The sequence below is a fragment of the Ceratotherium simum genome, chromosome 4 (assembly GCF_057802395.1).
Source record: "Ceratotherium simum simum isolate JZ-2026a chromosome 4, ASM5780239v1, whole genome shotgun sequence".
NCBI classification, from domain to species: Eukaryota; Metazoa; Chordata; class Mammalia; order Perissodactyla; family Rhinocerotidae; genus Ceratotherium; species Ceratotherium simum.
The window spans coordinates 47,568,429-47,585,403 of record NC_141903.1 but is presented as its reverse complement, the minus strand read 5'-3'; the positions used below and the strand labels follow the sequence as shown (position 1 = coordinate 47,585,403).

The 16,975-nt window shown below is 42.0% G+C and overlaps 1 protein-coding gene and 1 pseudogene across 2 annotated transcripts in view; both read left to right on the top strand.

Moving 5' to 3' along the window:
- The window catches only part of GRAMD2B (GRAM domain containing 2B), a 67,912-nt gene extending 64,440 nt beyond the window's left edge, over positions 1–3,472 (top strand). Inside the window, exons 14-15 of one of the 2 annotated variants that reach the window (XM_087429860.1) lie at positions 1,164–1,223; positions 2,210–3,472. In XM_087429860.1, coding sequence (XP_087285986.1) covers positions 1,164–1,223; positions 2,210–2,251 — 102 coding nt within the window. In that variant the 3' untranslated portion in view covers positions 2,252–3,472. The remainder of the gene's footprint in view (positions 1–1,163; positions 1,224–2,209) is intronic. The other variant, XM_004420259.3, reaches the window with a different exon arrangement.
- Positions 3,473–11,735: 8,263 nt separating this feature from the next.
- Positions 11,736–12,903, top strand: LOC101390791 (sorting nexin-15 pseudogene; annotated as a pseudogene).
- The last annotated feature ends 4,072 nt before the right edge of the window (positions 12,904–16,975 follow it).

The following is a 16,975-nucleotide window of genomic DNA, read 5'->3' as shown; positions in this document are numbered from 1 at the left end:
GCCCTCTTTTGCATTTCTTCCCACTCTCCTGCCAGGCCTGGCTAAGACACCACATTCTGTAATGAGGGGCAGAGAAACAGGAGAGCTTGTTCACAACAGGCAGGCAGCTGGCCACATTTTTTGCAGGGCTTCGGATAGAGCTAGCTACTCAGCTAGGTGGCCTGTAGTACCGATAGAAACCTGTGTCCCAAAGCAGAGGCTGTAAAAAGTGCATTTAGGGTCAAAATGCATTTAATGAAGTTCTAAAAAGTTCTATAAGCTGCACACATTGCTCAAAGGAACCTAAGCATAAAAACAATTACCAGGCCACACCCATATTCTTTTTGATTGGTCTGCCCCCCTCCTCAGAGGCAATCTGGCAATAATGCAGCACAGCCCGGTGGTGGAACAGCAGTTACACGCTGCGGGAAGGTTGGAGCCATGTCTCAGCTCTTTTTACTCAACACCAGCAATTCCTTTCTACCCTCCTTCAGGGACTGGCCATGTCTAAGCCTATGATCTGCCCTGCTTGTAACTCCCTGATTTCTGTTCATGGCATCACTGCCTTTTCACTCATGCTTGGTGGAAATCTAAGAATAATTTTTGACCCTTTCCTCCCTTGCCTCATTAGGTGACAAGTCTTAGGCAATCTATCTTCAAATGTCTCCTCAAGTTCTCTTTCCATTGACACCATCTTAGTCCATTCTGGCCCCCTAGTACCAGTCCAGTAGTGTGAAATCAGATCTCATTATGGTCTTTATTTGCATTTTCCTGATTACTGCTGCAGTTGAACATCTTTTCATGTATTTATTGGCCATTTGGATTTTCTTCTGTTAATTGCCCATTTATCTCCTTTGTTTTACTTTTGTTTTTTTTGTCTTTGTAAGTGTGTTTTGCATATTTTGGATATCAGTCCTTTGTTTCATTTCTTTTTCTATCTTCCCACTCCTGCTTTTCCATTTATCTTTGGTCCTGTGGGATAGGTAGGGAAGACATGAAGTAGCAATGTGGGAATGAAGTCAATGCCTTTTATGGGTAAAGAAGTGAATGCTTGTTTTCTTAGTACTGGAAATGGCATTAATGGTGGAGCCGTATAGAAAAAAGAGCATAAATTTGGGAGTCAGACTTCTGTTCTTATCCCTACTCTGCTGCTTACTATCTGTGTAACTGGTCTTGTTATGCAGCCTCTCTGGCCCTCAGATTCGTGTGTGAAACCTGCCTCTGTGTGGTGGTGTGTGGTTAAGGTGAGCACATGTGAAGTTCCTGGCACAGACATATTAGATCCCTCCTCTTCTCTTACCCTGTGTATGGCTGTAAGACATCACAGACTGTTCTTCCAAAAGAATATAGCCTCTTTCTTTTGTTCCATGGGGTTCCCTGCTCCCATCACAGTATTGGTTGTTGAATTCCTTGCTCTGTATTCTTTTTTTTCTCCCCCCCACTGGGAAAGATTTGCCCTGAGCTAGCATGCCAATCTTCCTTTTCTTTTTCACCTCCCCAAAGCCCCAGTACATAGTTGTATATTCTAATTGTAAGTCCTTCTAGTTTTTCCATGTGAGCCACTGCCACAGCATGGTGACAGATGAGTGGTGTAGTTCCACCCCCGGGAACTGAACCTGGGCCACTGAAATGAAGCACGCCAAACTTTAACCATTAGGCCATCAGGGCTGGCTCTCTGAATTCTTTAAAGTTCATTTACTCAGCAAACATTTACTGAGCACATTTTTAATGCCCAACACTGTACTGTAGTCTTGAGATCCAGAGACAGGGCATGGTCCTTATCCTTGTGAAATTCAATCCTCTGGGAAATATCGTATAATATCTGATAGGAGGGTTAAACACTGTTATGTGGTGTTTGTCTGATTCAGACCATCAAATGGTCTTGAAAAGACCAGTTTCCCATTGTCTTTGAATGCATTCGGGTCACACCTGGTGTTGCCAATCCTCTTGTTCTTCTCCTTCCATCTGATTCTCTTGGTCTCTACTGACATTTTCATCTTTGTGCCCCTCTTTCTTTTTTAGCCCTATCTTTTTTTATTTTAAAGTGGCTTGTCAAACAGAGTTCTGTTCCATTAAAAAGTATTTACTTGCCTGATCTAAATTTAACATGTGTAGCTTTTTATTCAAGGTAGAATAGATTAATCTCAAGCATTATATAGGCCATAGCAAATATGCCCTTAATACACTCCATTCTGTCTAATAACAGGAGCTTCTCTCTTATTATTTCAAGATACAAAACAACTTACAAAAGCTGCTTGAGAATGGTGACTGATCGACCAGATTGCTTGGGCCAACATAATACCTCGCGCTTCCCTTTGAAGAAGGTGCTCCCTAGGCATTCTGGTGGAGCGCTCCCTGCTGGCCAGAGGAGCGAGCGGACGGGCATCCCCAGTCACGTCTGGGCTTAGATGTCTCCAGCTCAGGAAAGGGGGGAAGGGGAATAATTTGGTTCCCGTGCAAGTAAGTTGACCTTGACTCTCTGAAGAAGTTTCAGTGCTGCTGCCTGAAGAAAACAGACCCATCTCTGGAGGTCTCAGGAAGGGCCTGGTGGACACTCTCTTGGATGCTTGTGGTTTGGTGGTTATCATGACTGTGTCAGCAAACACACTCCACTTCGTGCCTTTTCAGTCCTCCCCACCCTCCTTTCCTCTCCTTTACTCCCCTCTTAACCAACCTTCCAACTATGGGATATATCATGTGCCAACGAACTTGATATGGTCCTTTAAATAACTAGCCATGACTCTCCAAAAAGGCAATCAAGAGCAATAATGGACAGACTTGCTTCAAACAAATAACACCAACATTTTGTCTTTTTTTTTCTTTCTTTCTTCTGCTGTTATGTTCTGGTTTAAATCACCTGCATATCTTAACTTCTCAACTGAGTATTGGCAAGAATATTGGGCAAAGCAGATTAAACTATCCCATTTATGTTTTGTGTTGCCCCTTTAAATAATACTTAATTGGACTGATTCTCACCTACTCCAGGTCAAGAATCTGTTGAGACACGAGACTGAAGTACTAAATTAAACTTACTGTGAAAGCAAAACTAACCTTTAAACCAAAAAAGTGTAATAGTGATTTGATACAGGATGCAAAACACTGAACTTTTAAGATTATAGGTGGACTATGTTAGTTTTGAAACAGGATGTCTGAATTAAGTGCTGAAACCTATTTCAGCATGATGATGGCATGCTTTTCTCTGCTGACTAAAATAAAGAAATAACTGGTGGTTTGCTAACTTCTATTTACCATATGGATTGGCTGGTTTTTATTAATAATTACTTAGGTACCATAAGATCTGTAACACACAAGGTATTCTGTTTCTGTCTGCAATGCATTTTATAATCATTTCTATGAAATGTATTTTGTTTAATCGAATAAGCTAATAAGTGAATTGGTTACATCATTTGTATTTGTTAGCCTACTGGACAAGAATTGTGCCTGGTGCACCCTGGCTTTTAATAAATACTCATTGGTTAAAATGCCCTGCTAACACTGTGTTTTGTCAGTCTGTAAATTCTTTTAACTAAGACGATATGTTTTTTAACTGCTTCTCACCTCTTCTCTACTACTTCCAACTCACCCATACTTCTTTCCTCCCAAGTGTTCATTTCAAAACTCAAAAATGATTTCAGTTCTTGGGTTGTAATGATATAGGGGCAAGAAAATGAACTTTGAATTCAGACAACCAGTGCTTGATTCCTGGGTCCATATTTTATGAGTTGTTTGACCTTAAGCAAGATATTTGGCCATTTCCCTCCATTTTATTGATGAGGCTGTAAGTACCAATGAAAAGTGTCATTGTGAGAATTAAATGTGATAATGTCTCTAAAGCACATCACCATGTTAGGCAAGTGGCATACTCTCATAACAGGTACCCTATTCACTACTGTAAAGAATGTTTTCATGTCTGACATTCCACTTTTATAAAAGTTGTATGTCAGTGCTTTTATAGTCAAAACTCATTAGAGATTCAAGTGGGTCAGCCACCTCTGGAGAGAAATTTTACAACTGTATGAAGAGCCTTTAAAACATTCAAATTTCACTGACTTAGTAATCTGCTATCTAGGAATTTATCTTAAAGCAATAAGCAGAGATCTAGTCAAAATTTATATACAAGAATATTCTTTGAAGCTTTATGATAGCAAAATATTATAGACTCTTAAATATTCAACAGCAGAACAGTTAAATGATGTAAGCTATTTAGAATTGTATTGTCAAAGAATGGCATAGAAAATAGCATTAAAAGAGTAGGCACGAAACTCCATGGTATGATCCCAACTTTATGAAGAGACTCCTACGTGTATGTGTGTGTGTTTACACATATATACATACATATGGACGCACACACACATTGACCTTTTCTATATTCTCTAAAGTTTGTATAATAAGCAGTTACTAGCTTTTTTTGTTTTTTGTGATGAAGATCAGCCCTGAGCTAACATCCGATGCCAATCTTCCTCTTTTTGCCGAGGAAGATTGGCCCTGGGCTAACATCCGTGCCCATCTTCGTCTACTTTGTATGGGATGCCACCACAGCATGGCTTGACATGCGGTGCATCAGTGCGTGACTGGGATCCGAACCTGTGAGCTCTCGGGCCAGCAAAGCGGAGCGCGTGCACTTAACCGCTACACCACCGGGCTGGCCCCAGTTATTAGCTTTTTTAATCAGATAAGTTGATTAAAAATATTAAGTAGCTCTCAGCAGGGAATCAGATCTTACAACTGTGCCCCCTACATGCAACACTGCTGCTAGTTCTACACCAGAAGCCACATTTTTAGTGGTTTTTTTCAACAACCACTACAGTTGACTCTTCCAAAGAGAAAGCACTTCATTTCTAGATTTAGTTATTATATTTGCTTTGGGGATGTTGTTGCTTGTTTTATTTTTTGTTACTAGCTCCTAAGTCAAAATCTGGTGCATGTGGATCTGAAGGGTGATGCCCGGGTCACCTGTCTGCATACTAACTACAAAGAAGCACGGGAAAGCAAGCATCTGGGGTTTTTCAGCCTCCACCACCTAGATACAAAAGTCAGGAATTCTAACATAGGAAGTGGTTTCAGATACTGAGTGGCGAAAATAAGAGCAAATGTCAGCCACATACCTTGCCCTTTAAAACTTGAGTATTACCTTTCTATAATCAGGGAAAAAAACCAAAACCTTAAAAAGAGATTATTGGTTTTAATACTATTTCTATGCATTCTGATATTTTAATCTATGATTAAATAAGTACTATTTTGGTGAACAGAAATTACCAGTCTCATATAAATTGGAAATGCTATTATTATTGATCTCTCAAGCTTTGTGAATTTTTAAGATACTTTCCTACATATACTCCACAACACTCCAAGGCATTTCCCAGGTATTCATTTATACAAGTCTTTGAAACCATCCCAGACACATTTTTTTAAGATGTCTTTTCCTTGCCTTTCACAACTCATCCCAATTCATAAATTCATGGAGTCAGACCGAAAATTTTCCAACTTAAATGTAAATTGTCTCATATGCTGTTTTGATTTATGTATCTAATAGTGACATTCAGGTGATGCTTGATTTGTTTATGTTTGTTTCCGGTGGTCTAAAAGTCATGGACAGGGCCGGCCCCGTGGCTTAGCGGTTAAGTGCACGCGCTCCGCTACTGGCCACCCGGGTTCGGAGGGATCCCGGGCGCGCACTGATGCACCGCTTCTCCGGCCATGCTGAGGCCACATCCCACATACAGCAACTAGAAGGGTGTGCAACTATGACATACAACTATCTACTGGGGCTTTGGGGAGAAAAAAAGGAGGAAGATTGGCAATAGATGTTAGTGCAGAGCCAGTCTTCCTCAGCAAAAAGAGGAGGATTAGCATGGATGTTAGCTCAGGGCTGATCTCCCTAACAAAAAAAATAAATAAATAAAAGTCATGGACACTAACATGATATAGAGAGTCCAGGTGATTTTGCTCTCAAGCATTTTTTTTTTTGTGAGGAAGACCGGCCCTGGGCTAACATCCGTGCCCATCTTCCTCCACTTTATATGGGACGCCGCCACAGCGTGGCTTAAAAAGCGGTGCGTTGGTGCGCGCCCGGGATCCAACCGGCGAACCCCGGGCCGCCGCAGCAGAGCACATGCACCCAACCACCCGCACCACTGGGCCAGCCCCCTCAAGCATTTTTTTTAAAGTCAAAATTCTACACATCAGTAATAGTTATGCTGTCATTTGGGATCCATAACCTGATCTTCTCACAAAGAAGCCCAGTGATATAATATTCTTTTCATGTGCTTCTTTTAAGCCTGTCCCTGCTAATAATGATGATGTTACCAGTTCCTGACTAAAAAAAAAATCAGAGACAGTAAATGAAGCGTCTTTGACCACAGAATTTCCAGCACTTCTTTGTTTTTTCCAAATGCTAAGCCTTACCCAAAGCAACCTACAGATTCAATGCAATCCCTATCAAAATTCCAATACCATTTTTCACCAAAATAGAAAATGCAACCCTAAAATTTGTATAGAACCACAAAAGACTCCCAATAGCCAAACAAAGCGACCTTGAGAAAGAACAAAGCTGGAGGCATCCCACTCCCTGATATCACACTGTATTACAAAGCTATAGTCATCAAAACAGTACGGTATTGGCATGAAAACAGACACATAGATCAGTGGAACAGAATAGAGATCCCAGAAATAAACCCACACATATGGTCAATTAATTTACAACAAAGGAGGCAAGAATATACAACGAGGAAAGGACAGTCTCTTCAATAAATGGTGTTAGGAAAACTGAACAGCCACCTGCAAAAGAATGAAAGTAGACCATGCACAAAAGTTAACTCAAAATGGATGAAAGACTTGAATTTAAAATCTGAAACCATAAAACTCCTAGAAGAAAACATAGGCAGTAAGCTCCTTGACGTCGGTCTTGGTGATGATTTTTTGGGTCTGACTCCAAAAGCAAAGGCAACAAAAGCAAAAATAAATGGGACTACATCAAACTAAAAAGCTTCTTCATGGCAAAGGAAACAATCAACAAAATGAAAAGGCAACCTACTGAATGGGAGAAAATATTTGCAAATCATGTATCTGATATGGGGCCAATATCCAAAATCTATAAAGAACACATATAACTCAATAGCAAAAAAACAGTCCGATTAAAAATGGGCAGAGGATCTGAATAGACATTTTTCCAAAGATATACAGATGGCCAACAGGTACATGAAAAGGTGTTCAACATCACTAATCACCAGAGAAATGCAAATCAAAACCACAATGAGACATCACCTCACATCTGTTAGAATGGCTATTATCAAAAAGACAAGAAATAAGTGTTGGCGAGGATGTGGAGAAAAGGAACTCTCATGCACTGTTGGTGGGAAAGTAAATTGGTGCGGCCACTATGGAAAACAGTATGGAGGTTCCTCAAAAACTAAGAATAGAACTACCATGTGGTCCAGCAATTCCACTTCTGGGTATTTATCCCAAGAAACTGAAAACACTAACTCGAAAAAGTATCTGCACCCCATGTTCACTGCAGCATTATTTACAATAGCCAAGACATGTGAACAATCTAAATGTCTATCAATGGATGAAGGGGTAAAGAAAATGTGGTATATAAATACAACAGAATATTATTCAGCCATTAAAAAAAATCTTGCCATTTGCGACAACATGGATGGACTTTGAGGGCGTTATGCTAGGTGAAATAAGTCAGACAGAGAAAGACAAATACTGTATGATCTCAATTACATACGAAATCTTAAAAAAAGAAGCTTATAGACACAGAGAGGAGACTGGTGGTTGCCAAAGGCAGGGGTGTGAGGTGCGCAAAATAAAATGGGTGAAGGTGATCAAAAGGTACAAACTTCTTGTTATAAAATAAGTCGTGGCGATGTAATGTACAGCGTGGTGACTATAGTTAATGGTACTGTATTCCATATTTCAAAGTTGCTAAGAGAGTAAATCTTAAAAGTTCTCATCACAAGAAAAAAATATTTTTTGTTGCTATGTATGGTGACAGATGCTAACCAGGCTACTGCAGTGATCATTTTGCAATATATACAAATACCGATTCATTATGTTGTACACCTGAAACTAATATAATGTTATCTGTCACTTATACATCAATTTAAAAAAAGAAAGAAAGAATTTGTTTTTAGCTACTCTTGCTAAGGTGAAATTCTTTTCAGTGTCTGCTTTTAATCTCCTAAGCAGCTGTTATAGGTCTAATTCTGTCTTCTATGAAAGTGTATTTCCCCAAAGAACATTTTAAAAAGCAACAAAGTCATGTTCAATGTTACGATGTTCAGTGAAAAAATCTAAGTGCAAAATTATATGACAACTTCTAGGTAAAAAATATTCAGCCATAGGGACAAATCCCTGGAAGGGAATACAAAGTAATGAAAATACTTGTTATGGTGGTAAAATTGTGAATTACAAAATGGTTTTCTTTCAATTTTGGTATTACTTGACAATTAAAGATACTTTTAAAAAATGCTAAGCTTTCTTCTCTTTTTTTTTTTTTTTTTTTTTAAAGATTTTATTTATTTATTTTTTCCCCCCAAAGCCCCAGCAGATAGTTGTGTGTCATAGCTGCAGGTCCTTCTAGTTGCTGTGTGTGGGACGCGGCCTCAGCATGGCCGGAGAAGCAGCGCGTCGGTGTGAGCCCGGGATCCGAACCCGGGTCGCCAGCAGTGGAGCGCGCTCACTTAACCACCAAGCCACGGGGCCGGCCCTAAGCTTTCTTCTCATTTGAAAAAACCCAGAGACCTGACTCTTGTCACTTCTTGTAGGGTCTCTTATCTCTTTACATATCTAACTATATAGTCTCTCTTAACACACACACTCTCACACACACACACACACACACACACACACACACACACCATCCACCATACCAATAATCCCAGCATGTGGTAATGAAAAGTGGGAGGGAAAGATGGCAGGCATCCCTCCCAATTTCATAACAGAATGATAGCATAGCCAATAATCTCTGGACCCAAGCAGCATAGGCTCTTGCCACAGTAGGAAGTAACAAAAATCTTCCCCAGGACCTAGAGCTGGGGACAGCTTGCCCTGGGTGAAAGCTTCTCAAGGGAGAGTGCAGTCCAAGGCAGTAGAAGTAGGAGAGAAATAGGTTTGTTAGCTGCCAAAAGGAATGCCTGTGCTGTTTTGTCTAACCAGCATCATCCTAATGCATTCTAATTTGTTTTATTTGTAATTTTTAACACCTTTGAGATATAATTTATATACAGTAAACTACATATGTTTAAAGTGTACAATTTAAGTTTTGCCATAAGTATATACTGGTAAAACCATCACCACAATCAATAAACATTTCCACCACCCCCAAAGTAATCCATTTGCAATACCTTTCTTGTGCCCCTCTCCTCACCCCCATCCCCAAGCAACCACAGATCTGCTTTCTGCCTCTCTATATTAATTTGCATTTTCTAGAATTTTAAATAAACGGAACTATACAGTATGTACTCTTTTTTGTCTGGATTCTTTCATTCAGAATAATTATTTTAAAATTTATCTACTTTTTGTGTGTTTCAATAATTCATTCCTTTTTATTGCTGAATAGTGTTCCATTATAGGTATATATCACAAATTGCTTATTCATCAGCCTGTGGATGGACATTTGGGTTGTTTCTAGTTTTTGTTTATTACAAATAAAGCTGCTATGAATATTCCTGTACAAGCCTCTGTGTGGACATACACTTTCATTTGTCTTGGGTAACCCCTAGGAGTGGAATGGCTGGGTCATTTGGCAGATAGACGTTTAACTTGTTAAGAAACTGCCAAACTGTTTTTCCAAAGTGTACCATTTAACATTCCCACCAGCAGTGTATGAGAGGGCCAGTTCCTCTACATCTTCACCAACACTTGGTATGATCAGTCTTTTAAATTTTAGAGTCTCTAATATAGGTGTATTATGGCATCTCATTGTAGTTCTAATTTGCATTTCCCTAATGACTATTGATGTTGAGCATCTTTTCATGTGCTATTTGATATCATCTGTATATCTTCTTTGGTGAAGTGTCTGTTCAAATCTTTTGCCCATTTTTTATTGGACTGTTTTCTTATTATTGAGCTTTAAGGGTTCATTACATATTATGAATAAAAGTCCTTTATCAGACATGTGATTTGCAAATATTTTCTCCCAGACCGTGGCTTGTCTTTTCATTCTCTTTATGTAAAGAAAGGTTCTCTCCTCTCCAGTGCTCTGCTCTGCTAACTATAGCCACCTGGGCTTATTCCCAACTCCATTTCTGCCTCTCATTTCTGCAGCTTATTTCTGCCTGGGTTCCCCTCCCTGCCCCACAGCCTGAAAACTCTCTCCAGACAGTCAGCTGGGGCGATGAGCAGCGCCTTGGTCTACTCCCAGGATTTGAACCTACAAACCCAGGGCCGCAAAAGCGGGGCACACGAACTTAACCACTACGCCACTGGGCCAGCCCCTGATTTTTAGTGTCTTGAAAACCATCATTCATATATGTTGTCTGGATCCCTTGGTTGTTTCAGGTGTTAAAATCAAAAACAAATGGAGACCAGCCTTGAAAATTCCCTGAGCAAACGAAACAGTTTAGTCATACAAGCAAAGCTTAATTTGACCTGGGTAATTTCTTGTTTAGCCTCTGGATATCATAAGCAAAATTTAAACTGTTTTTTAAGGTTGATAGGAGGTAACCATTGACCAATTCCCTATCACTTAAAGTTCTAATATTATAACCAATCACTATTACTGCCTTCTGACTTCTGTTACTGAATAGTCAACGCCTTCTCACTATATAAACTGCTTTATAACAATATACCCCTGAGGGTCATTCCATGTTTGGTTGGAGTGCTCCTGGTTCGAGAACTGTCTTTTTGGTGTGTGCACAATAAACTTCTACTAATTACTACTTCAGTGATTCGTTGGTTTTGCTTTGGCTATTTTTGAACTTGTGATACACGTGAGAAGTGAAATCTAGTCCCTGTTACTCCATCTTAGATAGAAACAGAAGTCCCACACCAGAAAAAATTTAACATCAAAGACTGGAAACCAGGGGCCAGCCCAGTGGCCTAGTGGTTAACTTCCCATGCTCTGTTTCAGCCGCCCAGGATTGGCAGGTTTGCATCCCTGGTGCCGACCTACGCACTGCTCATCAAGCTATGCTGTGGCAGCATCCCATATACAAAATAGAGGAAGATGGGCACAGATGTCAGCTCATGGCCAATCTCCCTCACCAAAAGAAAGAAAAAAAAAAGACTCGAAACCAGGGAGAAAGAATTAACTTGGTGACAGAAAAGGGAAACAGAACAGTAAGATAGAATGGAGGTGCAAACCAACGTTTGAGGAACAAGAGAGAAGTGGTTGGAACTATTAAAGCTTAAAAGCTTGGGCAGAGCTCCCTGGAGCTGAAACTTGGCCCCCCGGGGAAGTGGCACACCAGGTGGCGCAAATGTCTCAGAGGGGGCACAAAGAGGCTGGTTCTGCAAATATTGGGAAAACTGCAAACTGGATTCAGCTACTGCTACAGAAATAAACTGCCATTGCCCGGGTGAAGAAGTGAGAATAAGGTGACACTCACCGGAACAGGAAGAAGTCAGGAAGTTCTCGGGCAAACAGGAAGGAGCAATCCCTTCCCTTCCAGCCTCACAGGCTTTCGATAGTGCCACTATTAGCAGAATCGAACAGGGAGCAGCTGGCAAACAGAAATATGAAGAGTGTCAATATTAGCATCACAAAGCGGAGTCTAGAAGGGAGGGCTTACAGCTAAGAGAGAATAGCTTAATAACTAGCTACTATCTACTCCGTGGGCTACTCAGCAGCCATACACACCCTGTACATATTTGAACAGCACTCTATGTTTCTGTCTAACGAGACACAACTATACTTCATACAAAGGAAGATATTCTCACCCTTATCTGAACATGCTGAGATGCAAAGTCCTAACATTCATTGCCTGCGGCACAGCGACTTCGGCAAGCTGCGTGGAGACCTGGCCCACACCCACCGCGACCTCTTCCGCCACCTCCAGGAGCTCCCCGCTTCCCTCGCTTCCCCCGCACCCAGATGTCTGGCCGGTTGGAAGCCTCAGTGATCCAGGAGCGGCGACAGGGCCTGAGGACTTGCTTCCCTCACCATGCACATCCCCGCGCTCAACAGGTCCCCACTCAAGGAGCTCTTCCAGCGTGGGGAGGTGACGCGGCCCTCGGAGGTGTCCGGGGACCTGCACATCCTGCCGCTCCCTGTGATCCCCACACCGTCCCTGGACGAGCCCCGGCCGCCGCCTGAGGACCCTGGTTGCACCAGCCGCTCCCCGCAGAGAGGAGGGGCCTCGAGGAGTTGGAGGTGCCAGCGGACCCGGCCATCCAGCCTTACCCAGGAGGCCCTGGATCTCCTCCTGAACTGTGGGGGCAGGGAGGAGGCTTCCAGGCCCCTGCCCGAGGCCCCCCTCACCGAAGCTGAGCTTGCTCTCTTCCACCCCTTCTCCAAGGAAGAAGGTGCAGGCCCCACTCCTACCCACATAGGTGAGCTGGCAGCGATGCAGGCAGAGTCAGAAAGGCTGAACCAGGAACCTAGGGAGCCAGGAGGGCAGCGGGAGGAAGTGGCTGAGGCAAGCCACAGAGCTCATCACCCAGGCCCTGCTTGAGGAGAAGGCAGGGGCCTACCCGGAGGCTCTGCAGGGCTGCCAGGCCAGCGTGCACATCCTGCTTCAGGGAGTTCCCAGTGACCCATCCCCTGCCTGCTGGGAGGGTATGAAGAAGACAGCTGAGTACCTGAGGCTGGCGGAGGCAATCCTGCACCTGCGCCTGTCCCAGCTCCCGCCCTGAGAGGGCGTGGACCCTCCCCCAGGACTCCATCCAGCACTGCCAGCTACCCCCTTCTCCTCTCCCTGGCGCTGGCCCTATCTTCTTTCTGGTCTTGAAACTCCAGGGGACATTTCTGTATGTAACTGGACCAAAAATGAGATAAATAATGAATTCTCGGCTCCCTAAAAAAAAATAAAATAAATAAATTTAAAATAAAATAATTAAAATTTATCATCTTAATTATTCCTCAAATTTGGTCACAGTGCCATCTGAATATTCTGTTCTCTGATGACTAAATTGTAAAGTTAGCTTCCAACAAAACTTGTATAAAATATTAAACGGAGAAAGAAAACTGTTACCATACACACATTTATAATATATATATCATTCAAACACACACACACATACACAAAGTAAGGAAGAAAATATGCATAGCTGCTATAGTCTTCATTTCTGTAACTAATCACGAAGATATATTTATAACCATCTTCCCTCCTACACTACCCATTTCATCTTTTCTTTGCCCTCAGAAAGAACCTCAGCTGGTCATGATTCTTTACCTGTGAGGTGACCCAAATCTTTATTCCTGAAGGGTCTGAATTCTCAGAGCCTTTCTTTTTCTTTCTGTTGTTTTTTGTTGTTGCTGCTGTAGTTTTTGGTTGCCTGTTGGTGCAATGGGCAGTAGTAGATGAAAATGAATATTTGGCAGTCTTAGCTTCCAATTCAATGGAAACATTTGTTCTGTTAGCAGCCAAAATCTCCAAACCAGCAGAGCTCAAAACTGCAAGGATGGGAAGCAAGAATTCTGCAAATGGATTATGAGTTGTAATCGTGAAAGGAGCCATTGCTGCCTCCAACCCTGACTCTTGGACCCATGGCTGTAGGAGAGGCCCATGTCTATTTGTTTCTGCTTCATAGCATCTACTGCATCCTGTGCAATAGAACCGCCTGCTTTCAGGGTGTCTCTTCTAACTGGCAGCTAACCAGGGCTTCAGTAGGCTGTGCCACTGTCCTATTAAGCTTCTGAGTGGTGGAGTATGTGGTAAAAACCAGTGGATTCCATGGGCATTCCCCTCCGCTGAAATTCTTTTGCTGTGAAACGAGCTTCTTGATCCGAAGCAATATGGTGTGGAGCGTGGAGTGAAATCACCATCATGGCGAATAAGGCAGCAACATTATGGGCAAGGAAGGCAGATTAATATCAAGAACACATATCTAATCCAAAGAAGACAAAGCTCTTCCCCCTCCATGCTGGAAGATATCCAGTGTAATAGTCTTGCCACCAAGTGGCAGGCTGGTCTGCAGGTGAGTGATGCTCTATCAATGGCTCAGTGACTATCTCTGGTGTCACCAGGCTAGGCACTCAGCCAGGTCAGCCTTGGGGAGGAGAAGTCCATGTGGGTGAACCCAGAAGAAAATATCATGATAACTGACATTTATTCTCTATTGAAAGATTAAAATTTCAATGGGTGATTTTAGATTGAATGAAGAGCAAGGACTCGTGCCCTTACAGCTGCACTTCCATAAAAGAAATGAGATATTCACAGGTTCCAGTCTGCCTCCCCATGAACACTGGACTCGTTAAAATCCTATTTATTTAGTGAACGCTCAGTTAGGAAGTCAGTCAGAGCCCATCAGCTGTCAGGGAGGTGTGAAAAAATTTCCTAGATTGCTTGGCATTAAATGGTTCCGCTGACTATTTCAGGAGAGAACAGTGGTGAACGAGCAATCTGCATTTCCTCCACTGCACTTTCCCTCATTTTTTTTTTTTTTTTTTTTTTTAAAGATTTTATTTATTTATTTTTCCCCCCAAAGCCCCAGTGGATAGCTGTATGTCACAGTTGCACATCCTTCTAGTTGCTGTATGTGGGACTCGGCCTCAGGATGGACGGAGAAGCGGTGCCTCGATGCGCACCCGGGATCCGAACCCGGGCCACCAGCATCGCAGCGCGCGCACTTAACCACCAAGCCACGGGGCCAGCCCTCCCTCATTTTTAAGTGTGGCAAATTTCTGTTCAAGGGTTAAACTTGCCCATGGGAGATTAAGCCATTTCTTGCTAAACTAAGAAGTAAGAACAACCGTCACATGATAACGCTGGGACTCGGACACTGTTGATCTGTGTAACGTTGCGTGGAGGATGCGATGTGCTGTCGGCTTTACAGACAAGCATATTGTGACCCCATTCGTTTGCCAGGCAGTTGTTCCAGAGAGGTAGTTTACTGACAGAAGAAAAGTGAAGGCAGTGTACTGATTGCACAATCAAAGCCCAGTGGCTTCTGAACTGAATAAGATGCTGTGTACATCCAGAAGTCACCCTGGAGTAAAGAAAATTAAATAACAAGGAGGAAGAGGGATTAACTTGCAATGAAACACCAGGTGATTTCTACCTGTGTCACCTCATCCAACAGTGACCTAGTGGGCTAAGCCCAGTAAATTGGTCTCCTCCGGGTTCAAATGCCTCCCTGGGAGCAGAATCCTATTGCAATCTTGGTAAAAGAAGTGAGTAACCTTTGGGTCAGCATACACATCCATTTTCTGTCATCGTTTTCTAACTCTTAGGAAAACTTAGAAGAGATTTTCAATTGTATTTTACATCTTTTTGTATGATCAGTGAGTAGTACAAGATATTGATGCTTTCCTCTCACACTGTTTTCTCTAACATGAAATTCAGCTTCAGCCAGGCCTGTCTTGCAGGCTTGTGACTGTATTGATCCTACTGCCCAAATGGATTTTGAATGAGTTTTATAAGAAAATAACACTGTACATGGGCTCTTTGAGGGGCTTGAGACCCCCCCAAGGCTCCTGATAGTTTTCCCTGGACTTTCAATGTCAGGAATAATCATTAGTTTCAAAGAAAAGTGATATGAAAATAGGTGTCCTAAAGTGAGATGAATTTGGTGGTCATTTGGAGCAACTGTAAACTTTCCTGAGCAATTGATTCATTTCTCCATTTGAGGGAAACAGTATTAAATTGGGTGGGAATCCAAACTCTACATCAAGTTGTAGTCTCCAGAAAGATCTTGGAAATATACCCTCCCCTGATGTAGCCAGGGAAGGAAAGACCATGACTGAGTCCAATCAGAACTAGAGTCTTCCCTTTTTACATGGAGCCTAATGAAGGTCGAAAGTCTGCTAAATGTTATTTGGGGAAGTTGTGATGAATATAAAATATGGACACTTGTAAAGCCCTTGCAGCTATAGAATGGGATAACACTATAATATGATGCTGGCACTAAGAGAGCTGCATTTTCCCTGACGTGAGTAACCATAATGGCTTGAATAGATTTGTGTGAAAGGCCATCAGCTTTCTATTTGGTTCTGCTCCAAGTAAACAGTCGCACATGATCATATCTGCTACTGAGGTGAACACATAGGACCAGGAACACAGTCTTCCGGAAAAAATAGGAGGTGTATCTGTTTCTAGAGCAATATTTTTATCTTTTGTTTAGTTTTTTTATTTTTATCTTTTTTCTTTAGTCTTTTGTTTGGGTACCGTCAGGCTTCTCACATAGGAAAGACTTCCTGACATTTGGGTAAATATTAATAAATCAACCCATGACGTTTGTAAAGGACAAAATATGTTACTCTCACCCTCTGCTTCCACCTTCACAAACACGACCTGAGACAGTGAGGTTAAATAATTCTCAGGAAGCCATGCCGCCGGGACTAGCCAAAGGGGACTTGCCTTAGACAGTTCTGCTTCCTTTCAAATCTGGGAGCTCATCACATAGATGTTGTTATTCTTACACACCTGTACTACCTACACCCTGGTTTGAAGAAATGAACAAGCATGGAACTTAGTTTTTCCTCCTATGAGTTTTGTGTTCATTAAGTATTTAGGATCCCATAAACACTTTCTTATTTCATGTTTGATAATATTTTTTTTTTGATACTTGGCACCAATAATGAATACAGCACCAAACAGTATAACTAGACACTGCCCGGATGAGACACTAATTTAATCAGCTAGGACACAAGAACTGCCCAAGATTGAACACGAAGTTTAACTGCTCATTTTCCTAGGTATTCAAGTCTCACCTACCTTTCAAGCTGTTATAGGCGCACTGCTCTCCTAATTTACTCTGGCCCTGAAGGAAACATGGGTCCACAACAAAATTGCTATCATCTGCCCCTCTTTCTGAATTTGATGATTCTGAGGCCGTGAGCCCAGTCTGAGGAGGAGTTCCTTGATTGGGCTGTTCCAGTCAGCAAGTC